This window comes from Mustelus asterias, chromosome 15, assembly GCF_964213995.1.
Source record: "Mustelus asterias chromosome 15, sMusAst1.hap1.1, whole genome shotgun sequence".
In the NCBI taxonomy this organism is placed as follows: Eukaryota; Metazoa; Chordata; class Chondrichthyes; order Carcharhiniformes; family Triakidae; genus Mustelus; species Mustelus asterias.
Window position 1 is genome coordinate 79310323 of NC_135815.1, and position 25703 is coordinate 79336025.

The following is a 25703-nucleotide window of genomic DNA, read 5'->3' on the forward strand; positions in this document are numbered from 1 at the left end:
AACATTAGCTGAGTTTCTAGATTAATAGTCTAGCGATAATACCACTACACCATCGCCTTCCCTGTTTATTTGAAGAATCGAGTGATTTGCAGTGAGAGACAATGGTTGATTGCTATTGATGGACCAATGCAGAGGACCATAGACTTATACAGCTCAGTACATGTTCAGGCTCTACCTAGTTAGTCTTGCCCCAGTGCTCTTTTTCCCCATAACTCTTCAATTTTTCTTCTTTTCAAATGTATATCCAATTTCCTTTGAAAGTTGCTATTTAAATGTCACCAGCCTCACAATGTGTGAATTCCAAATCACAGCAACTAGCCCTGTAAAGAAACACACATCTCTCTGGTTCTTATGCCAATTCTCTTAAATCCGTGCTCTCTGGTTACCAAGCCTCCAGCCAGTGGAAACCATTCCATCCTTATTTATTCTATTAATAAACATCTGATAATTTTGAGCACCTCCATGAAATCTCCCCTTTACCTTCTCTGTTCTAAAGGTATACCATATCGCAGATGCACAATTCTTTGAAAATTTGATTTGTGTTCTGATACAGAAATTCTCCCATTCTCTCTCTCCTTTTCGCAAGAAGAGAATTAGTTTACGGGAATAAATTTACTAACATGGATTATAATGGCAGCACATTTGCAGCATTCACTTTTCAAAGTGTTGATCATTTCTTTTTGACAGACTTTGGACTTTGATGTGGAAGAGAAGGTGAACCTTGCAGACTTGACCAAAGCTCTTGAAAATGAGTTATTGGCCAGCAAAAATGGGATTCACCAGGCTGCACTAACCTGTTACAAGAATGAAGTCAACTGCCTTCAGTAAGCATCTTAATGGTTCCTCTGCAACCAGTGTTTGTTTTTAATGTTGATCTGTGTCACCCATGGCTCATTGGTAGCACACCTGCCTCTAAATCAGAAGGTTATGGGTTCAAGCCAGTACGAAAGGCTGACGTTTCGGTGCTGTACTGGGGGTTTGCTGCACTGTTTGGGGTACCATTTTTCTAATAAGATGTTAAACTGAGATGTCTGCCTTCTCAGGTGGATTTAAAAGATACCGTGGCACTATATTGAAGAGCAGGGACATTCTCCTGGTCAACATTCATTCCTCAACCAACATCAGTGAAAAGGATAAACTGCCCAATATCACATTGTTGTTTGAGGACTTTGATGTGTTTCCTACATTACAATAGTGAACACACTTCAGAAATGTACAGAATTGGCTGTAAAGCATGTTGGAATATCCTAAGGTGTGAAAGACACAGTGTAAATGGAATGTCTTTCTTTCTCGGTTATGGAAATGTTAAACACCCCTCTGCGCGGTATCTCTGTGTATCACAAAACAGTTCACATAAGTGCTGCTGATTGACACCACTAGTGAAACAGAAGGCGAGACACTTTGAGCTTTAAAGAGTCTTAATTTTTCAATCCGTTACATTGGTTGCCAACTCTGTCTGCGTTTCGCCAACCAGTCAAACTGTCCGCTTCCATCTCAATCCCAGATTCTATTCCATTCCCAGACAACTCCCTCCCAGATACATTGTGAATTTTACTAACACACCTTCCAGTTGAATCATTGCGTTTGATGCGTTACCCTGAATCTCCTGAAAAAGGAAACTAACACAGATTCCCCCCCCCCCCCCCCCCCCCCCCCCCACACACACACACACACACACACACACACACACACACACACACACAAACAATTCTGAAGGGACATGGACATTCCTCTGCTTCATTGCAGAGAGTGGGAGAGGAGTTGAGGGATGATGAGTGCCGGAGATCTAAAATCTACTCCCAGTGTCAAAACGGCTCAACTGATTGGGGGATCAGCTCTTCCCTGAAAGACGCGGGTGGCTCTGAGAAGAGCCACTGAGTTCAGATTGTTTAATTTCTTTCCTGTGCTGCTTTCTTAGCCTTTGCTCCTTTCACTTTGGGCTTGGTCTTCGATTTATCCATTTTTTTTGTACACCCATATAATTTTGGCGGACCAGTGTGTGTGCGCAGATGGGCATTGGCAGCCATAACGTGTTGGCAGGGGACACAGTATTCTCAATCACCATGAAGTCAGTATGTGTTGAAAAGACCTGTCTAGCTGTTCCAGTTTGCCATCTGCTGGTTGTTCTCACCATGAGAACACAAACCATCGGCACGAGAACTAACACTGCATAAAATTGTAAATAACCTTCAAGTGGTCTCACTACACCCATTGTATCAATCACAGTTAATGCCAACTCTGATCAGTTCCTTATTGTCCTCCGCCCGTATCCTTCATCCCAGATTTTCTTCTATGTCCATCCCTCAATTCATATAATGGCACTTTCAAAATCTCTACTGTCTAGTCTTTGACCCCTTGTTCACCATGGATTTCTATTTCACTAAGACTGAGATCATTTGATCAGCTGCCTTTGCCACTTCCCTCCATTCTCTTAGCCTATTGGGTCAAAGCTTCTCTAAGGCCTCCCTCATGTCCTAGCCCTGAACTGGTATTTTTTTTAGTTTCTCTTCTCTCTCTCTTCACCAAACCACCTAACCACCCCCACCCACCCCATACTGAGCTGACACCTTCTGAGATCTAGGTCCTATTCCCATGAAACAACTGACCACCTAACTTCCCTTCCTGGTTCCCATGTTAGCTGACAGGTTCTCTCCCTGTCAAATCTGCCGTCATCACCCCCTTGCTCAAGGAACAACCCTTGACTCTGCCCCTTCATCCTTGTATGCAACCAATCCAACTTCAACCTCACTTTCTTCCTCAAAGTCCTTGAACATGTTATCACCTCTCAAATTTGTGCCCATCTCTCCTGAACCCTATTTGAATCCCTCCAATTGTGTTTCTGCCCTGCTATAGTACCAAAATTACTCTTATCAAAGTGACAGATTACATCTTGTGTGACTGTGACAAAAGTAAACAATTCCTCCTCGTCCTTCCTAACCTGTCTCCTCACACCATCCTCCGCTAACACCACTTCACTGCCAGCCAGCTGAGTGGGACTGCACTCACTCGTTTCCCTTCTTGTCAATCTATTCATAATTGGAGAATCACCTGCAATGGCTTCTCTTCCTGCTCCTGTACTGTTACTCAAGTGTCCTCCAAGGAACTATCTTTGGCCCTCTCCTATTTCTCTTCTACAGGCTTACCCATGACAACATCATCCGAAAACACAGATCAGTTCCTAAATGTACTCTGACAATTCCCAGATCTCCCTCACCACCACCTCTTTCTATCCCTTCACTACCTCTAAATTGTCTGACAGCTTGTCCGACATCTAGTTCTGGATGAGCAGAAATGTCCCCCAATTAAATATTGCTAAGACTGAAGCCATTGGCTTTGATCCATGCTACAAACTCTGTTCCCCAGCTACCAAATCCATCGCTTTCCCTGACTATGTTTGATGCTGAACCAGCTTGTTTGGCAACCTTGATGTCATGAGGTGAAGTTTCAGTCATATATCTACCTCATTGCCAAGACAGTCGGTCTATTTCCACTGTCGTTGCATCACCCAACTCTGTCCCTGACTCAGTTCATCTGTCGCTGAAACTCTAATCCATGCTTCTGTTACCTAGTAAGTTTTAACAACACCAGGTTATTTCCGGAACGACACCAGAAATCTGTTGCCTAGTCCAGACTATCCTGATGCTCTCCTGGTTAGTCTCCACATTCTACATGCCGTAAACTTGACGTCACTGAAAACATTTCCGTTTCCTTGCATGAAATCCTGTTCATTAATCAACAACATGCTCGCTGTCCTACATTGGGTCCCGGTTAAGCAATGCCTCAATCTTAAAAATTCTAATCCTTTTTTTCAGATCCCTCCATGGCCTCATCCCTCCCTATCTCTGTAATCTCCAGTCCCGCAAGCCCTTTGAGATATGTGTTCCTCTAATTGTGACGCCTTTAGCATCCCCAATTTTAATTACTCCACCATTGATAGCCTGCCTGCAGTTGGCTAGGCGCTAAGCTCTGGAATTCCCTCCCTTTTTTGCTGTCCTCCTCAAATCCTATCTCTTTGACCAAGCTTTGAACATCTCTCATAATTTGACACCAAGCCATATAGAGTTATTGGCCGGATTCTCCCAAAGAGCATTTAGAGAGGTTTAGTATGCTCAAGAATACTCAGCACGGCTTTGTCAAAGGCAGATCGTGCCTTACGAGCCTGGTGGAGTTCTTCGAAAATGTGGCTAAACACATTGACGAAGGGAAAGCGGTAGATGTGGTTTATATGGATTTTAGCAAGGCGTTCGATAAGGTCCCCCATGCAAGGCTTCTCGAAAAAGTGAGAGGGCATGGGATCCAAGGGGCTGTTGCCCTGTGGATCCAGAACTGGCTTGCCCAAAGGAGGCAGAGAGTGTGTATAGATGGGTCTTTTTCTAATTGGAGGTCGGTCACCAGTGGTGTGTCCCAGGGATCTGTTCTGGGACCCTTGCTGTTTGTCATTTTCATAAATGACCTGGATGAGGAAGTGGAGGGATGGGCTGGTAAGTTTGCCGACGACACGAAGGTTGGTGGGGTTGTGGATAGTCTGGAGGGATGTCAGAAGTTACAGAGGGACATAGATAGGATGCAAGGCTGGGCAGAGAAGTGGCAGATGGACTTCAACCCAGATAAATGTGTAGTGGTCCATTTTGGCAGGTCAAATGGGATGAAGGAGTATAATATAAAGGGAAAGACTCTTAGTACGGTAGAGGATCAGAAGGACCTTGGGGTCCGGGTCCATAGGACTCTAAAATCGGCCCCGCAGGTGGAGGAGGTGGTTAAGAAGGCGTATGGTGTGCTGGCCTTTATCAATCGAGGGATTGAGTTTAGGAGTCCGGGGATAATGATGCAGCTATATAAGACCCTCGTCAGACCCCACTTGGAGTACTGTGCTGAGTTCTGGTCGCCTCATTACAGGAAGGATGTGGAAAAGATTGAAAGGGTGCAGAGGAGATTTACAAGAATGTTGCCTGGATTGAGTGGCATGCCTTATGAGGATAGGCTGAGGGAGCTCGGTCTTTTCTCCTTGGAGAGACGTAGGGTGAGAGGAGACCTAATAGAGGTATATAAGATGTTGAGAGGCATAGATCAGGTGGACTCTCAGAGGCTTTTTCCCAGGGTGGAAATGGCTGCTATGAGAGGACACAGGTTTAAGGTGCTGGGGGATAGGTACAGGGGAAATGTTAGGGGAAAGTTTTTCACACAGAGGGTGGTGGGCGAGTGGAATCGGCTGCCGTCAGTGGTGGTGGAGGCAAACTCAATAGGGTCTTTTAAGAGACTCCTGGATGAGTACATGGGACTTAATAGGATGGAGGGTTATAGGTAGGCCTAAAAGGTGGGGTAATGTTCGGCACAACTTGTGGGGCCGAAGGGCCTGATTTGTGCTGTAGTTTTCTATGTGTCTATGTTTCTAAAGCAAAACTAAGTGCCTATTGGGTGGGAAAACAGGAGTATTTGGGCATACTTACCTGAACGAATCTTCTGACACTCTGAGCAATACAGTGCGCCTCAGCGTGATTCCCTCTGTAAAGTGGGGGGTGGGGCTTCATCCTGCCCGAGAAGCCGGCAGCATAGCGCTGAGTGGGCCACTGCGCATGTGCCAGTCTGTCAGTGCAGAGATCGGTGCATGTGCAGTGCCGGTCGCAAACCTCACTACAGGCCCTCCGCTGATGTTCCCCAGATTGCGGAGCAGGCCGGCGAATGCCAGCCATTATGTTTCTCCAACTCCCATGAATCACCTTGGAACGTTTTATTACTTTAAAGGTGCTATATAAATGAAACCATCTGCTGTTGTTACCGGTAAAATGTGATGCTCCTTTTTTGTTTTCAGAAATAAGTATCTGTTAGTTCCTACATTCCAGTGCAAAGGTCTTGTCTTTCAGGTGAAATATTAAACTGAAATCCAACCTGCTTACCTGTGTGGATGTAAAAGATCCACAGTTTGAAAATGAGCTGGGGAGTTGCACTGTGCCCTGACCAATAGTCGTCCCCCAGCCAGCACCACTGTAACAGATTATCTGGTCATTATTATCTTGGCATTTGCTGTGCTGAAATTGGCTGCCATTTCCCTACATTACAACAGTGAAGGTACTGTGAAAAACACTGTGCGAGTGCACATACTTTCTTTATCACAGGAATGCCAAGTACTTCAAAAATGAGTGCGTAAAGTTGGAATGTGACTGCTCCAGTTTGTAGGATGTGTTAAAGGCTAGAATTGCATCCAAAAAGTAATTAAGTAATACTTAATTAGTAAACTAACGTTCTGATAGTTCTTCATACAGGAGCTTTGAAGTTTAAATTTGTTTATTAGTCACAAGTAGGCTTACATTAACACTGCAGTGAAGTTACTGTGAAAATCTCCTAGTCGCCACACTTTGACGCCTGTTCAAGTACACTGAGGGAAAATTTAGCATGGCCAATGCACCTAATCAGCAAGTCTTTCAGACTGTGGGAGGAAACTGTAATCCCCAGAGGAAACCACATAGACACAGGGAGAACGTGCAGACTCTGCACAGACAGCGAACCCAAGCCGGGAATCAAACCCAGGTCCCTGGCGCTGTGAGGCAGCAGTGCTAACCAGCTGGCAAGAACTGCTTTCTTGTTCTAATTGGCCTTATTGGTTCAAACACTAGTGAACGCACATGCAATTGTAACAATGCAGGGCCAGGTATTTATTGAGATACCATACTCATGATCCCAGTACCATTTCTCATAAGCACCAGTGACCAGGTAGATGTATTCCAGGTCATTACAGACATTGCTGAATACTTACTTTCTGACATTGCATCAGCCTCTTTATCTGTGGAGATGCATCTCCACACTCTTATCTGCTGCATAGCTTACATTGCCAAATTCAACCTCTCTGTCCCATATTCAGTGGAAAGCCATTTTAACTCATCATGCGCTGGTCTTATATTAAGTTTAATATGTGCTGATTCATGACATTTAGATCCATGGGCAGTGTGGGCTGTCATTCCACACTTATCCAATTCTTCTTACTCTGCCAGGGTAGGGTAACGTGTACAGTTTTTTTTAGTCCGTTCAGCAGGATTGTCCAGTTGTATGAAGATCTTGTTTTCAGACCTGCCCATCTGTAGTAAATTAAAATTACCCCACAATTAACTGAAACATCAGCATCAGCGTTCGAACTGAGTGTATCATATAACACTAAACAATAAAAGTATAATCCAATGTCTATTGCAAATGTTGCTCCACGCAACTTTCTTCATTGTCTCCTTCTCTAGGCACTGGCTGGTGTTGGAATAAGATTCCAATGCATCTAATACCTGTACCAAATAGTTATTGATACGTTGGTGTGGATAATTCCACTGTGGGGGGGGGATGCCATCATAAAGAATTCTGGTGCACAATCAATGGGCCTAATAGCCTCTTCTACACTGTAGGAATTCTGTGATTTATATGCTCTTTAACGCAAGAAATTGTCATCAGATGGGGAGGGGACGGTGATGGGAGACACCTTTTGGGGACTTTGGCAATCAAGGGGATTGATTCCGTATCTTGATCTTACTTTGGATAGTTTGATGGTTAATGTCAACAATGATTCAAATGCGACACCTGGTGAAACTTCACTCGATTTCTACACCTGCTTCCTCCAAATAGCAGTGCGATTGGGGTCAGAGTAGGATTACCAAAAACTCAAATTTTCCATTTTAAAGTCTGTTGACCATTTTGTGTTGATGAAGTTGCAAATTACCCCACCCCACAGTTAGAAGGAATTGATTAGAACAATCAGATTCAACTTTTAAATGTATATTTCTATATAACAGTTGTATGCTGCGAAAGACCTGGTATTAACTCTCTTCAAGATGAGGTGGAGCTGAAATCAACAGTCTCTTTCTGGCATGTCCTGAAACCTTATCCCTCTTCTTCTTCTAGTCCTCCCCAAACCCACTAACTGTAATGTTGCCTTCATAACCATGACAGAGAGTCATGATGTGGAGATGCTGGGGTCGGCACAGTAAAAAGTCTCAACACCAGGTTAAAGTCCAACTAGTTGACTTTTGACTTTTAAGGGGCGTCTTGACAAGTACATGAATGAGATGGGAATAGAGGGTTATGGTCCCCGGAAGCGGAGGGGGTTTTAGTTAAGTCAGGCAGCATGGTTGGTGCAGGCTTGGAGGGCCGAAGGGCCTGTTCCTGTGCTGTAATTTTCTTTGTTCTTAGTTTATTTGGTTTACGAGCTTTTGGAGCACTGCTCCTTCCTCAGGTGAGTGGGCCACTCACCTGATGAAGGGGCAGCACTCTGAAAGCCCATGAACCAAATAAACTAGTTGGACTTTAACTTGGTGTTGTGAGACTTCTTACTATAATAGGGAGTGGAAGAATCCTAACTATGCTCTGTCTTTGCCTGTCTGAGTGTGTCCCTTGATCACAGCGTGGTTGAGTTGAACTGTTGTGGGCTGACAAGTATCCGAGGAGTCGAATAGGCTGTTCCTTGTTATCTAACATTGCCAGTTGAACTATGTAGGCTCTGATCTCTGAAGTCAGAGAAAGTAAAGGGGATATATTGGGGATTTATGGCCATACTCTCTGTTCTAAAGTCTCAACAATTTTTAGACCGGGAGAAATCGTCTCAGCTGGGCAAGCCAACACTGCCACCTGCTGGCCTTCTGTCCCTTTTACATGACATGGGGCCCTTCCAACTACTGTGGCCTGCCAGGGTCACTACCAACTTTGCATGCTGCAACTTTGATATTCCTTCCTATGGGTCTTGCTTTTTGCTCTGTTTGCCTGCAAGGTGCTGTTCCAGTGTCTGAATAGTCCTGGCTGCTCTTTATCTCTGGAATTACCGATTTTCTGTTGGCTGTTTGGCTGTTGCTAGAAGCTCTGTACGTTCTGAAACTCCTTCTCCTCTGGCCCCAGCCTCTACCACTAACTAATGAGTCCCCAGCATTAGACATGGTAACACTAACGCCTTATGGTTTTGCTGCCCTAACCCTTTAGATTGTGAAGAAGTGTCTTGCTTTCACTCAGAATCTTCCCAGATCTTCAATCCCTTTTAGTTTGAAGAGAACCCCTCGATCTGATGTGTGGGAACTATTTATTTGGAACTAACACTGACTCAACAAGATTTAAATTCTGTTGTTCTAATGTGTCTTGTCACTTTAAATACCAGTGTATACACACAAATACCAGTGTGTACACACATGCATTTGTAACAATGCAGGATCAGGTCTTTATTGATTCCTGTATGAGTGCCCAAAATTTGTCTACACTTAGTACCATTTTTCTCTTTGGTCATTATTGATCATATGCACAAAATCTCAATTACAGTGAAACAAAGCTACATGAACGTGACACTATAACCAATTAATTATACTAAACATTGTTTAATTGCAATTAATTGGTTATACTAAGATGCACACACACAGTGAAAATACATTCTGTTCCAATTAGCCCATTACCATGGTTCCATTTTAGCACAGTGGTTAGCACTGCTGCTTCACAGCTCCAGGGACCTGGGTTCGATTCCCAGCTTGGGTCACTGTCTGTGTGGAGTTTGCACATTCTCCTCGTGTCTGCGTGGGTTTCCTCCGGGTGCTCCGGTTTCCTCCCACAGTCCAAAGATGTGCGGGTTAGGTTGATTGGCCATGCTAAAATTGCCCCTTAGTGTCCTGGGATGCGTAGATTAGAGGGATTAGTGGGTAAAATGTGTAGGGATATGGGGGTAGGGGCTGGGTGGGATTGTGGTCGGTGCAGACGCGATGGGCTGAATGGCCCCTTTCTGTACTGTAGGGTTTCTATGATTTCTATGATTTCGTTAATTAGCTCAGTACCATTTCTCAAAAGCATCAGGAATAGATCTATTTCAAATCATTACCACCTCACCTGATTCCTCCACTTTCACCAAATAATCCGACAGCGTGTCTGACATCCAGCACTGGATGAGCAGAAATTGTCTTCAATTGTGTAATGGGAAGACCAAAGCCATTGCTATTGGTCCAGGCTACAAACTCTGTTTCCTAGCTACCAACTTCAGACCTCTTCCTTGGCAACTGTCCGGCTGAGCAAGATTGTTCACACCCCTGGTGTCACACTTCACCCTGAACATGCATTCATGCCCTGACTTTAAGACTGCCAATTCCACTTCCATAACATTGCTCAACCCTGTCCTTGCTTCAGCTCATCTACTGCTCAAACCCTCATATGCACCTTTGATGCCTCTGCTGCCTGAGTCCTTCCTTGTACCAAATTCCATTCCCACGTCACCTCTGCTCACTGACCGACTCTGCCTCCCAATTAAGCAATACTGCAATGGCTTCAGATCTCTTCATGGCCATGCCCCTTTCTACCTCTTAAATCTCCTCAGCCCAAAAGCTCTACAAATCATCTAATTCTAGCCTCTCGAGCACCCCCACTTGCTTCAGCTGCCAAAGCCCTAAGCAATGGATTTCTTAGTGTTATATTGTAACATAGTAAGAAGTCTGACAACACCAGGTTAAAGTCCAACAGGTTTATTTGGCTACCAAATAAACCTGTTGGACTTTAACCTGGTGTTGTAAGACTTCTTAGTGTGTTTACCCCAATCCAACGCCGGCATCTCCACATATTGTAACATGGTCAGCCCACTTGTACAGCAAGATAAAAGGATGAAAAGGTTGCCACGTGGTGGGATACTTAACCAGTTAGTTGAGCTTCATTGGATAGGTGTTGCTTGCTTACAGCCCAGGATGGAAGAGAGGGGAAAATCTGTGAATGTCTCTGATGACATTACTACACGGCACGTGACTAATCAAACCGAGTTGCATTGGCTTACAAAACATAACATCCCTCCCCTGTAGTTCAATAGTACAACAAGGAACTTTAAGCCAGTCTCCCATATTCTAACCTCAGGCAGCAGAGTTTACGGAGGTTAGAATGTGGGAGACTGGCTTAAACATTTACATTTACCCACTATGAACATAGGTTACATTACCAAGTATTATTATATCATAGAATCCCTACAATGCAGTAGGAGGCCATTCGGCCCATCGAGTCTGCACCGACAACAATCCCACCCAGGCCCTATCCCCATAACCCCACATATTTACCCCACTAATCCCTCTAATCTATGCATCCCGGGACACTAAGGGCACAATTTGGCATGTCCAATGCACCTAATCCACACATCTTTGGACTGAGAGGAAACTGGGGCACCTGGAGGAAATCCACGCAGACACGGGGAGAATGTGCGAACTTCACACACACTCTCACCTAAGACCGGAATTTTACCTGGCGTTATGAGGCTGCACTATTAATCACTGTGTCACATGCCGCCTGAAATTTGAATCTAAACTTGGTTCCGAAGTAATACTTGGTTCAGGGATTTCACAATTTCGGGTGTCTGACTTGAGCCCTTCTGATACTGTCTCCACTAATTCACTTTTTGAAGAGAGGATTTGATCTGTGTATAAGACATCGGGACTGTCTTAGCTAGAATATTTACAGGCACCCACTTCTCACTTGTAGAGTAGTTTCTCACTAAAACTCTCTGCTCCTTGATTAAAACTCCTCCGTTTCGACGTTTTTTCATGGTAACTTGCGCTTGTTGTTGTTCACTTTACTATTGTAGTAGCGTCAGGTGGGATTAGTAAATCAAATCTGGTTCTCAGTTTCCTTCTCGAGAACAACATTGTTGGAAAATTTTGTCGCATGAGCAGTGTTCCGATAGGACATGAGAAGGATGTTTACTCTCCTGGGTAACAAACCTCCATCTTTTGATGATTTAATGACATGTTTCAGTGACAGTATTAGCCTCTCCATCGATCCATTAGTGGGCGGATGGTATGGTGCAGTCCTTATGCGCTGTATACCATTGCTCTTAAGGTAATCCACAAATTCCTTAGATGTAAATTGTGTTCCGTTATCATTGCCCAGTTGTTCAGGTTTTTCAAATCTTGTGGTTCTTTCTGTCATGGTGGGTTTCATCATCCAGACTTTGGGCCATTTTGAATGTGCATTAACTAGGACAAGAAACGATTGACCCCACAACACCTGTGTATTTGCTGCCATGGTTGTTTTGGCCAATCCCACGGATGAAGTGGTTATAGAGCTGGAGTGTTTCATATTCTAGCACAGGGCCGGCATTGCCCCACTTTTTCTTCTATTTATAAGTCAAGTTCCGACCACTAAAAATAGCTTCTTGCAAGTTCTTTCATTCTTACTATCCCTGGATGACCTTTTGTGCAGTTGATTCAGGATTCGGCTTCAAAAACATGGAGGAATGATCACTCTGATTCCCTCATAGCAGTGATCCATTTTGGACAGTTAATTCCAGTTCCCTTGTGATATAAGGTCTGAATTCAGGATTCTTCCTTTGACCAGTAATGTTCCTCTTGAGATCATGTTCATAACTTTCTCCATCACTGGATCATTCCTTGTTTTTGCACCTGAGATGATATTGATACTCACTCTACCTGGGAAAAATGTAATATATTGATGTAGCTAACCTGTGATTTGGTTTTGTCCTAACTTGGCAATCTCAACAAGATATCAGTGTTGGTGTGCTATTCTGATTTCCTATATTTGATATCATAACTATCTGCTGATAGTATTGAAGACCATATTTGTAGACAGCTTGCAGCTAATGATGGAATTCCCTTGTATGGACCAAAAATTGTTGTCAACGGTCTGTGGTCAACAAGTTGAAGTGTCGCCCATAAAGGTACTGGTGAAATTGTTTAATTCCAAAAATTATGCTCAGGGCTTCTTTCTCAAGTTGAGCATAATTCTGTTCAGCACTTGATAAAGTTCACGATGTGAATATTATTGGTCTTTCTTCCCCTGTTGGATTGTGAGACAACTGCACTCACCCCATGGGACAATACGTCACATGATAGTTACATTTTCAACTTTGGGTTAAAATGGACCAATACTACTGATTTCTTTAGCACGTCTCTAACTCTTTTGTGTGTATTTTCACACACTCTCATCCAGTTCTATTGTTGGTTAGCACACAAAAATGGTATGAAGTGGTTTAAGTAGTGTTGCATGGTTTAGAATAAATTTTCCATAGTAATATATTAGCCCTAAAAATGATCGCAACTGTGACATGTTCTGTGGCCTTGGTGCCTCTGGGATTGCTGTCATTTTCTTAGATTCTTTATGGAGGCCATCTTTATCTATTATGTGACCTAAATAACTGATTGACACTTGGAAAAATTCACATTTTTCTTTCTTCACATGAAGGTTGGCTTCCTTAGATGCCCCAGTATTTCTTTTAAGTTTTGTAAATATTCCTTTTCGTTTTTGCCTGTGATCAGAATGTTGTCCAGATAACACTGGATACTGTTGAGGCCACTTAGGATTTGATCCAATGACTTTTGGAATAAGGCCAGTGCTGATGTTATTCCAAAAGGTAGGCATTCATACTGGAACAACCCTTTGTGAGTCACAACTTATTTGCCACCTTCATTTGGATATATGCTTGGAACAAGTCTGTCTCACCCAACTGCTGACTCCCCAGATAAGGGGTACTGGGTGACACACAGCCCTGGATTTATTGCCATCTCAAAATCACCACAAATTCTTGTAGAACCATCTGGTGTAATGACGGATCATTGGAGTTGTCCAATCACCCATTCTTATAGGTTCAATCGCTACTTTCCGTTTAATTGCATATGGCACAGTTGTTGCCTTTAAGCATCTAGGGATGCTATCAGGTTTGATCTAGAGTCTTGCTTTGACTCCAGTCATGGACACTTAAGTATTCTCGAACACATCACATGACTAATCAAACAGATGCATTGGTTTATAATATTTCCAAGCATTGCATCATCCTCTTTTATCTGTCAAGATTCCTGTTCCCTACGTCCACTTGCACAATACATGGCTGACAGTCCAGTGTTTAGCAGAAAGCTATTTTAAATCATCATGTGCTTGCCCTAATTTAATGTATGCTGGTCCATTAGATTACCCAGGACACTGTGGTCCTCCAGTTGTGTGGACCCTCATTCTTCGAGAGAACATTTTAGCATCCTTCCGTATAGTGTTTATTTATTAAAAATAGGAAACTTCTCATTTTAATGACTTTTTATTCCTATATCAATGATTTTATTTGTATAACAAATGGATTTGAATTGATATTGCACACGCCTTGTTTTTTCAGAGGGCAAATCCAACAACTGCACAAGGAGAGAGACAAAGTCAAAGTGGATTTGGATAGAGCAGAGAAGCGAAATGTCCAGTTAGCCAAGGAGGTTGATGACCGACATGCCACCATGGAATTGCGCAATGAGACCAAAATCAAGTCAGTGGGAGATGATATTTGAATTTATTTTGTTTACTCTTTGCTCCCCAGATATGGAGATCTCTCAGGATGCAGGAAAAGGAAAAAATATTCCAGCTCCTAGAAATTATTTTTGTGGGATGTTACTGACAAAACAGGTATTTTTTACCCATCCCTTGGGGACCCTGGAAAGCTGATGCTGAGCTGCCTTCTTGAAGCACTCCAGCCCATGTGGTAAGGTTGTTGCCAAATGTTGTTGGGTGTTGAGTTCCAGGTATGACCCAGCTTCAATAAAAAAGAAGGTGGCCAAGTCAAGATGGCATGTAACTTGGGGACAATGGTATTCCTTTGCACCAGCTGCCCTTGACTTTCTTGGTGGTGGAGATTGTAGGTTTGGGAGCACATGTCCAACTTGCAGGCTGTGTCCATGCTTAACAGTTAATTGGTAGCTTTCTTGTAGAACATCTATGCTTAGCTCTTGATGAGTTGCAATACTATCCTTAGATTTTTTTTACCCCTGTCCTTTTCTGAAGTTTGATTCCATAGCTTTTGGGTGCCCTCTACTGCTTCAGCTGAGCAGCTTTTAGTCCTGATGGTGTGTATTGATGGCCAGTCTGACCTCTGGAGGCCTAATTTGACCCAGCTCTCCAATTGTTGTCGTACACACACACACATCCTCGTTCTCTCCAGCAGGAGTTGCTGGATGTGAATCAGGAGGACGAACGTTGGCCAACTTCCCCTCCTTTGGATCATGAGCATTGGGGGCCTTGTTGTCCCCAGGATCAGATAGCTAGATACAGAATCAATCCCCTTGATTGCCAAAGTCCCCAAAGGTGTCACCCATCACCCTCCCCACCTGATGGTAATTTCTTGCGTAAAGAGCATATAAATCACAGAATTCCTACAGTGTAGAAGAGGCTGTTAGGCCCATCGATTGTGCACCAGAATTCTTTATGATGGCCCCCGCCCCCCCGATAGTGGAATTATCAACACCAAGATATCAATAGCTATTTGGTATGGTTATTAGATGCATGTGGAATCTTCTCCCAACACCAGCCACTGCCTAGAGAAGGACTCAATGAAGAAAGTTGCGCAGAGCAACATTTGCAATAGACATTGGATTATACTTTTTTTTATACAGAATCAGTTTTTCAGAATATACAACAGACAATGTGGTCAATTTGGCTGTTGTTTATGCTCAACATGAGCCTCCTCCCATTTCACTTGATTGAGCCCTATCTCACATCCTTCTGTTCCTTTCTCCTTCATGTACCTAACATGTACTTTCCCCTTAGAATATGTGTATTTCTAATAGCCTCAACTGCTCCATATGATAGTGAGGTTTCCAATTCTAACCTCTCTGTGAGTAAAGAGGTTTCTCCCCAGATTTTATTGTTAAAGCCAAATGTTTTGCACAGTTGAATTTTCTGGAGAGACTGTAACAATATTCAATCATTCCTTGCAGTGTACTGTAACTGTAGTAAATTGGATGCTCACCTTTTCCCCCTCCAACCAACTGCCCCACCCCCCTCCCACCACCACCACAGGCACCTGGATCAAGGATACAAGGAAAAGGTGGCAGCAATTAAATTGGAGATGGACAGGGAGCAGGAGCTGATGACACAGCAGGTGAACACACAGCGAGCAGAATTGGAACACGAGATAGATTCCCTCCGATCAGAGGAGATCCATTTCCAAGAGAAGCTGAAGCTATCAATGAAGGTATGTTGAAGAATAACATGGCACCTTTCCCATTTGGCCTGGAGAATTTTATTTTATTTTCAGTTTTTTTTCCCTCCCTTCTTTTCCCCATGGCCTAGACACAGGATAGGAAGGGAAATGTGGAGGAATGCTTTGATAATTCCTATTGAGATGACCAGGCTGAGATCATCCACTGTGTTCTCCTACCACTTTGGCTGAGTTTACATGGTGCAGGGGCAAAGGGCTGTGGAGTAATCTATCGCAGCTCCCACTGTCTATTAGCAGGCGTACTGGCATCGCCTCAATTTGCCCTCTTTACAAGGTGACTGATTAAAGAAGACATCTTTAAAAAGCATGGAGAAAATCTTCAGCCTCTCACTTTGTTTGTATATCCCATTAATGATCTAAACTGCAGAGAGTGAAGGATCGATGGATAGTCAGTGTCACCTGTATGGTGTAGAGTTGAAGAATGTAAGGCATGAACAGCTGCTGAACTGCTCAAAAAGTTGGTACACATTTTTATGAAGTCGCCATAGTCCCAGATGACCATCGGCTACTCTCCCCTTTTGAGGGGGGGGAGCTGACTGGTGGTGATTTAACATGAGAATCACCACATCTCAGGTGAGGGGCAAGGTTGAGAAGGCGGGGCTTACATGAATAACCTCAGCTGGTACAGGAATTAAACCTGCGCTGTTGGCATCGCTCTGCATCTCTAACCAACAATCCAGCTAACTGGGCTAAACTGACCTGTATTATGCCTTAAGCCTTTGTAATTGACATCTATAGTCATGGCAAATGACTGCCATTTGTCCGATTATGGAAGGCTGTCCATACCAGTAAGCAGCATCGGTCTGAGTGTTGGGTCCCATCATATCAGATGGAAAATGTAGTTATTTTGTGGGTTCAATGCACAGCTATTTTTCCAGCTTTCCATTGCCTTGCGAAATTTGAGATGAAAACTGAATTTTATAATGGCTTAAAATATTCTTAGTGAGTAGAATGTATTGGAAATTAGATCTCAAAATTCTGGTCATTTTATAAAATACTTGTGTTCCATTTCTGGCCGTGTTTTCCAAGTTACTTTTGCCCTTTTGCCCCCATAAAATTTAGTCTTCACTGTGCCCAATACCTTTGATTTGGCAAGATATATTTTGTCACAAAACATAGGCACAGCAGTAAATCATTTAGGATCTTCAAACCTTTTCATACAATCATAGAATCCTACAGTGCAGAAGGAGATCATTCAGCCCATCGAGTTTGCACTGACCACAATCCCACCCAGGCCCTATTCCTGTATCCCCACATAGTTACCCTACTAATCCCCTGACAGTAAGAATCAATTTAGTATGGCCAATCAACCTAACCTGCACATCTTTCCTAATTTCCCTTTGAAAGATGTGGCTCTATTTATTAGACTATGCCCCCATCGCCTTAGACTCCCTAACAAGTGGAAATAATTTCTTTCTATATAGCCTATCTGTTTCTCATAATATTCAGAATATTTTGATCAAATCATCCTTTAAACTCATAAATTGGGGACTACTTTATGTAGTCTCTCCACAGAACTTAACCTTTGGAGTTCAAGGATCATTCTGGCAAATCGCTCCTTCCAGGGCCAATATATCCTTCCTAAGGTGTGGCACTCAGAACTACTCACAGTACTCCCGCTGTGCTCTAACCAGGGCTTTGTTTAGCTGAAGCATAACTCCTACCTCCTTGTATTCCGGTCCTCCATATATAAAGGCCAACATTCTTTTGATTTTTGATTTTTTCAGTACCTGTCTACTTAATGCAATCAGGCAGAGTCAACATGTTGTTGTGAAGGGTAAATTGTGTTTGACTAATTTATTAAAGTTCTTTGAGGAAGAACATGCAACGTAGATAAAGGGGAACCTGTGGATGTGGTGTACTTGTACTTGGATTTCCAAAAGGTATTTGATAAGGTGCTGCATCAACAATTTGGAGTATAGTATGGGAAAAAGGGAGCGTGTCCACTTTGACAGGAAGAATAAAAATGCCAAGTTGGCAGTGCCAGGAGTGGGGCCGGTAGAGGTACCCATTGGGAAGATTCCAATGACCCATTGCCAGTGATGTATGTTTTGAGGAGTAAGGGAACACTGTGGGGGGAGTAGGGGGGGTGTCTTCAATTTCACTTGCCTGATTTCTATGAAGCTGAGTGTTTAGGCCCTGCCCCTCTCCGAATCGGTGCAAAACTAGCCCCCTTCCGAAAAAAATGACATGAGTGCGGGAAGATCGCAATCAGATTTGTGCCAGACATGCTGGCACGAATCGCAGTGGTTTTCTTGCCCGAAATGACATGTAGTCAATTTTTGGGAATATTCCTCGCCATATCTGGAATACTGAACACAGTTTTGGTCCCCTTACTTGAATAAAGACATAATTTAATTAGAAGCTATTCAGAGAAGATACATTCAACCGATTCCTGCAATGACGTGCTTCCCTTATGAGGGAAAGTTGGATAAGTTTAGAAGAATAAGTGGTGATCTTATTGAAACATACAAGACCCTGAAGGGACTTGACAGGATGGATGCCAAGAGAATGTTTCCCCTGTGGGAGACATGAGAACAAAGGGACACAGTTTAAAAATAAGAGGTCTCCCACTTAAGTCGACAGTGAGGAAATATTTTTTTTCCTCAGAGGATCGTTAGTCTGCGGAATTCTTTTCCCCAGAGAGTGGTGATTGAATATTTTTAAGGCTGAGTTAAATAGATTTTTGATTAACAAGGTAGTCAGTTTATAGGGGGTAGACAAGAAAATCCAGTTGAGGCCAAAATCAGATCAGCCATGATCTTACCAAATGGAGGAGCAGGCTTGAGGGGCTGAATGGGCTACTCATTTTTTTGGATCCACGTACATATTTCTCTAATCCTCTTTGTATCTCCACGGTTTTTACCTTTTCACTATTAAGAAAGCATTTTAGTCCATCCTACTTGGATCCAACGTTGGTGACCTGACATCTTCCTATTTTCTACTGTTTTCCCCATTCATTTAATACATTGATATCTCTTTTTAGTTTTGTGCTTCTATCTACGCTCCTTACATTGCCACCTATCTTTGTGCCTTTGGCAAACTTGGATAAATTAGTTTCTATCCCATTATATAAGTGGTTAATAATTATGGTGAGTAATTGAAGCCCCAACATAGATCCTTGTGGGGCGCTACAAGTCACATTCTGCAAATTAGAAAGCCTGCCCATTATTGCTACTCTCTATCTCCTGCCACTCAGCCAGTTTCCTAACCAGGTCAATGACTTGTCTTCAGTTCCACAAGCTTCAACATTTGCTAATTGTCTCCCATGAGGGACTTTATCAAATGCCTTCTGGAGGTCCATATAAATAAATAACATCCAGAGGCAACCCCTGTCTGCTACTTAAGTCACCTCTTCAAAAAATTCTATCATGTTTATCAGGCATGATTTGCCCTTTACAAGTCTGTGCTGGTTCTCTTTAATCAGCTGAAAAATTTCAAGGTATTCAATCCTTAATTATTCCAATTCTCTTGCTGCAACTAATGGTGCACTAAGGCAAACTTTCATATGCTTCCACAGCTAGTAATTACTGGAACAGGTCGCTAGTCTGTCACCAGGGGATTATAGCTTAAGCATATCAAGCATAGCTGACCAGGAGTCTCTCTCACTCTTACCCCCAGCCATTACTTGTGTGGAAGGATTTGCAGATTGACACACACAAATTGTTTGACTGCGTTATGAACATACCTTCCTTGACCATCAAGTCAGTGGAACTTGAACCCGGAGCTTCTGGCTTAGAGGCAGGGACACTACCCACTGCACCACATAACCTCCTACATTCTTAATTCTAGACTATTGATTTCCCATCAACAGATGTTTGACCAACAGACCTATAATTCCCTGGTTTCCTTCTCTCGCCTTTCTTAAGTAGCAGATTGCTTTTTTTATTCATTCATGGAATGTGGGTCGCTGGTTGTGCCAGCATTTATTGCCCATCCCTAATTCCCTTGAACTGAGTGGCTTGTTAGGCCATTTAAGAGTCAACCCCATTGTTGTGGATCTCGAGTCACATGTAAACCAGACCAGGTAAGGATGGCAGATTTTCTTCCCTAAAGGACATTAGTGAGCCATGTATAATTTGATTGAGGGTTACAAGTTAGCAAGGAATGAGCTGAAAAAGGGGCTTAGGAGAGCTAGGAGGGGGCATGAGAAGTCCTTGGGGGTCGGATCAAGGAAAACCCCAAGGCATTTTACTCTTATGTGAGGAATAAACGAATGACCAGGGTGAGGTTAGGGCTGGTCAAGAACAGTAGTGGGAACTTGTGTATGGAGTCAGTAGAAATCGGAGAGGTGACGAATGAATACTTTTCTTCAGTGTTCACCAAGGAGAGGGGCCATGTTTTTGAGGAAGAGAAGGTGTTACAGGCTAATAGGCTGGAGGAAATAGATGTTCGGAGGGAGGATGTACTAGCAGTTTTGAATAAACTGAAGGTCGATAAGTCCCCTGAGCCTGATGAAATATATCCTAGGATTCTTTGGGAGGCAATGGATGAGATTGCAGAGCCTTTGGCTTTGATCTTTGAGTCCTCACTGTCCACAGGGATGGTGCCAGAGGACTGGAGAGTGGCGAATGTTGTTCCTCTGTTTAAGAAAGGGAATAGAAATGACCCTGGTAATTATAGGCCGGTTAGTCTTACTTCGGTGGTTGGTAAATTGATGGAAAAAGTCCTTGGAGATGGGATTTACGACCATTTAGAAAGATACGGATTAATCTGGGATAGTAGCACGGATTTGTAAAGGGCAAGTCGTGCCTCACAAATTTGATAGAATTTTTTGAGGAGGTAACTAAGTGTGTTGATGAAGGTAGGGCAGTTGATGTCATATACATGGATTTTAGTAAGGCGTTTGATAAGGTATCCCATGGTCGGCTTATGATGAAAGTAAGGAGGTGTGGGATAGAGGGAAAGTTGGCCGATTGGATAGGTAACTGGCTATCTGATCGAAGTCATGATGTGGAGATGCCGGCGTTGGACTGGGGTAAACACAGTAAGAAGTTTAACAACACCAGGTTAAAGTCCAACAGGTTTATTTGGTGCTTTCGAGGCTCTGAGCCCCTTCTTCAGGTGATCTGATCGAAGACAGAGGGTGGTGGTGGATGGAAAATTTTCGGACTGGAGGCAGGTTGCTAGCGGAGTGCCACAGGGATCAGTGCTTGGTCCTCTGCTCTTTGTGATTTTTATTAATGACTTAGAGGAGGGGGCTGAAGGGTGGATCAGTAAATTTACTGATGACACCAAGATTGGTGGAGTAGTGGACGAGGTGGAGGGCTGTTGTAGACTGCAAAGAGACATAGATAGGATGCAAAGTTGGGCTGAAAAATGGCAGATGGAGTTTAACCCTAATAAATGTGAGGTGATTCATTTAGGTAGCACAGTGGTGGGCGGCACGGTAGCACAGTGGTTAGCACTGCTGCTTCACAGCTCCAGGGCCCCGGGTTCAATTCCTGGCTCGGGTCACTGTCTGTGTGGAGTTTGCACATTCTCCTCGTGTCTGCGTGGGTTTCCTCCGGGTGCTCCGGTTTCCTCCCACAGTCCAAAGATGTGCGGGTTAGGTTGATTGGCCAGGTTAAAAAATTGCCCCTTAGAGTCCTGGGATGTGTAGGTTAGAGGGATTAGCAGGTAAAATATGTGGGGGTAGGGCCTGGGTGGGATTGTGGTCGGTGCAGACTCGATGGGCCGAATGGCCTCCTTCTGCATTGTAGGGTTTCTATGATCTATGATTCTATGACAAATTTAAATGTGGATTACAGGGTCAAAGGTAGGGTTCTGAAGACTGTGGAGGAACAGAGAGATCTTGGGGTCCATATCCACAGATCTCTGAAGGTTGCCACTCAAGTGGATAGAGCTGTGAAGAAGTTTATAGTGTATTAGCTTTTATTAACAGGGGGTTGGAGTTTAAGAGCCGTGGGGTTATGCTGCAACTGTACAGGACCTTGATGAGACCACATTTGGAATATTGTGTGCCGTTCTGGTCACCTCACTATAAGAAGGATGTGGAAGCACTGGAAAGAGTGCAGAGGAGATTTACCAGGATGCTGCCTGGTTTGGAGGGTAGGTCTTATGAGGAAAGGTTGAGGGAGCTAGGGCTGTTCTCTCTGGAGCGGAGGAGGTTGAGGGGAGACTTAATAGAGGTTTATAAAATGATGAAGGGGATAGATAGAGTGAACGTTCAAAGACTATTTCCTCGGGTGGATGGAGCTATTACAAGGGGGCATAACTAATAGGGTTCATGGTGGGAGATATAGGAAGGATGTCCGAGGTAGGTTCTTTACGCAGAGAGTGGTTGGGGTGTGGAATGGACTGCCTGCAGTGATAGTGGAGTCAGACACTTTAGGAACATTTAAGCGGTTATTGGATAGGCACATGGAGCACACCAGGATGATGGGGAGTGGGTAAGCTTGATCTTGGTTTCAGATAACGCTCGGCACAACATCGAGGGCCGAAGGGCCTGTTCTATGCTGTACTGTTCTATGTATGTAATTTTCAAATCTAAAGGAATGATTCCTGAATCAAGAGAACTTTGGAGATTATAATTATGGACATTTTCTTTTAGGTTTTGAGTTTATTAGTGTCACAAGTAGGCTTACATTAACACTGCAATGAAGTTACTGTGAAAATCCCCTAGTCGCCACACTCCAGTGCCTGTTCGGGACTGAGGGAGAACTTAGCATGGCCAATGCACCTAACCAGCAGGTTTTTCGGAATGTGGGAGGAAACCGGAGCACCCGGAGGAAACCCTCGCAGCCACGGGGAGAAAAAGCAGTCATGTATAGGGGTAGGGGGAAGAGAGTGGACAGCAGTGGAAGGAAGCAAGGATGTCAGCCTCTTGAGAGAGATATATATGGGGCAGCATGGTGACACCAGGGACCCGGGTTCAATTCTGGCCTCGGGTGACTGTCTGTGTGGAGTTTGCATGTTCTCCCCGTGTCTGCGTGGGTTTCCTTCGGGTGCTCTGGTTTCCTCCCATAGTTCAAAGATTGGAAGTTGGGTGGATTGGCCATGCTCAATTGCCCCTAGTGTCAGGGGGATCACAGGGATAGGGCCTGGGTGGAATTATTGTTGGTGCAGGCTCAATGGGCTGAATGGCCTCCTTCTGCACTGTAGGGATTCTATGATTCTGTTCTATGATTCTATGAAGGATAGGTGGCGTGGTTGTTCAAATTAACCTAAGGCAGCAAACCAAATGTGCACCAGTGAATTGGAATCTCATTTTAACCCGACCAAATTTTCTTCAGAAGGAAATCGAGGAAGGGAATTGATAAAAAGTTTTATCTATTATAATTCTAACTCTAAGCACAAAAACGTCAAGATTTGCATTTATACAGCACCTATCACAAGCTTGGGGCATCCGTCAAACTGAAGAATAAATGTTGGTCACAACACAAGAGGCGAACTCCCTTGTTCTTTAAATGGTGGTTTGGGATTTTTTAATGTGCACCTGAGAGAGATAATGGGGCTTCGATTTAATCTGTCATCCAAAATGTGGCACCTCTGGCAGTGCAGCATTCCCTCTGAAGTGTCAGCCTAGATCTTGTGCTCAAATGTCTGACCCATCTCTTTCTGGCCTTGGAAGAGAGAGTGTTCTCATGGCTGAAACCTAATCTGTATCTAATTAATAGTTCCTTGATGGTAATTATTTTCTTTTTAACAGGAGAACAGTCGGTTGCAGAAAGAACTGGTGGGAACAGTGGAAAAATTGACTGAATCTGAGAAACTGGTTTCCAGATTACAGAAGGACCTTGACTACATGCTGAAAGAAAAAGCAAGTTTCACAGTAATATGAACAAAGAAAATTACAGCGCAGGAACAGGCCCTTCGGCCCTCCAAGCCTGCACCGACCATGTTGCCCCACTTAACTAAAACCCCCTACCCTTCCAGGGACCATATCCCTCTATTCCCATCTCATTCATGTATTTGTCAAGACACCCCTTAACAGTCACCTACCGTATCCGCTTCCACTACCTCCCCCGGCAACGAGTTCCAGGCATCCACTACTATGCTTGTAATACATTTGACTGTTGCTTTTGGGTGATTTCTCTTGTTGAAAGATGGTTTATGCTAAATGCAGGGTCGCACAGTGGTTAGCACTGCCAGGGACCTGGGTTCGATCCCAGCCTTGGGTGACTCTGTGGAATTTGTACATTCTCCCAATGTCTGCATGGGTTTCCTCCGGGTGCTCCAGTTTCTTCCCACACTCCAGTGATGTGTCGGTCATGTGGATTGGCCATGCTAAATTGCCTCTTCAGTGTCCCAAGATGTGTAAATTAGGAGGATTAGTGGGGTAAATGTGGAGTTACGGGGATAGGGTGGAAAGTCGGACTGGTAAGATGTTTTGCTGAAGAGTTGGTGCAGACGCGATGGGCCGAATTGCCTCCTCCTCTACTGTAGGGATTCTATGGACAAAATGCAATTGGGAAGCTAGGTTTTAGGGAAATACTGGGTGATTTGCAGTAATATTGGTCCTACGCTCTGATGTGGGCCATTGCACAAAGGTCAAGCAGGGTTGAATTAGATGGGAGACAGCACTGATGGGAAGAGAGGTGGAGATGGAGAGAGTGGATGAAAGGAGCAAAGAGGGAAGAGGAGGATAAGAAAGAGCAGGGGATTAGGTCAGAGGGGAGGGGACAGAAGTATGGGGTGGGAAAGAGATTTGGACAGTCAAATAGAAGGATTGAATACTGGCCCATATTTTACAGCAGTAATGATGGTGAAACAATTAGTATTTGCCATCATTACTCCTGTGAAACTGACACCAATTTCTGGAGTCTGCGCATATGTCCGAAGATGTGCAGGTTAGGAGGATTGGCCGTAGTAAATGTGTGGGGTTACAGGGATGGGTCAAAGCGGAAGGTCCTGGGTGGATGCTCTTTTGGAGAGTGGGTGCATGCTTGATGGGCTGGATGGCTTCTTTCTGCACTATAGGGATTCTATGATTCTATATGATGTTAGACGCACAAATCCACAAGTTGTAGTCAGTGATGGTGCTTCCTGATAGGTCCGCCCCTTTGGTTTGCAATCAGTTAGAAATCACTGAAATGATGCTAACTTGCACTTTGACATTATTAGTCTCACTGAACAAACCCTTGAAAAGTTGCACCTTATGGGATGAGATATATTCAGATTTTTAATGGTGTACTGAGTTAACATTTAGTGCTGATATGTGGAAAACTAATTTTACGTTTATGGATTGGTCAAAATGGATAAATTTGCCAAAAAAAGACAATTTTAAAAAATATTCATTTTGAAGTTGCTTATGATTTTTTAGCCCATGTATTCTTCCCAATCATTTATTTCACTCAGTTTTAAAACATAATTTAAATTATGGATAAAAACACCTTTTACTTGCTGGTTTGGTGTCTGTGAGAATACTTCAATATGATTGGCTGGTCACCTTACTGCATATCTGAAGATTCCCTTGAACTGCCACCCGATTCAAAATGATGTCAGGAATGGGAAAATCCAAACTGCAGAGATAGTTAGATTTTTATGAGCAGTTTTTTTCAAGGCCACTGCCACTTAGCTGCTGATTGCAAAATCTGAGCCAATAGGTTAATCAGTAATGTGTTAGCTTAATGCAGTAAATTTGTGCACAGGGTAAGGACCTGAGTTCTTTAAAATTTGCTTTTGGGATATAGGCACCACTGGCATGGCCAACATTTGTTGCCCTTGCGCAAATGTTGCTTACCCACTTTCTTGAACTGCTGTAGTCCATATGGCATAGGCACATCTACAGCGTTATTTGGGAGGG

At 43.6% G+C, this 25703-nt stretch overlaps 1 protein-coding gene across 1 annotated transcript in view; it reads left to right on the plus strand.

The window, feature by feature from the left end:
* Window positions 1-25703, plus strand: part of ninl (ninein-like) — a 132453-nt gene that overhangs the window by 59346 nt on the left and 47404 nt on the right. Inside the window, exons 9-12 of the mRNA XM_078230189.1 lie at window positions 688-824; window positions 14087-14227; window positions 15754-15928; window positions 23607-23717. Of these exons, the coding sequence (XP_078086315.1) occupies window positions 688-824; window positions 14087-14227; window positions 15754-15928; window positions 23607-23717 (564 nt within the window). The remainder of the gene's footprint in view (window positions 1-687; window positions 825-14086; window positions 14228-15753; window positions 15929-23606; window positions 23718-25703) is intronic.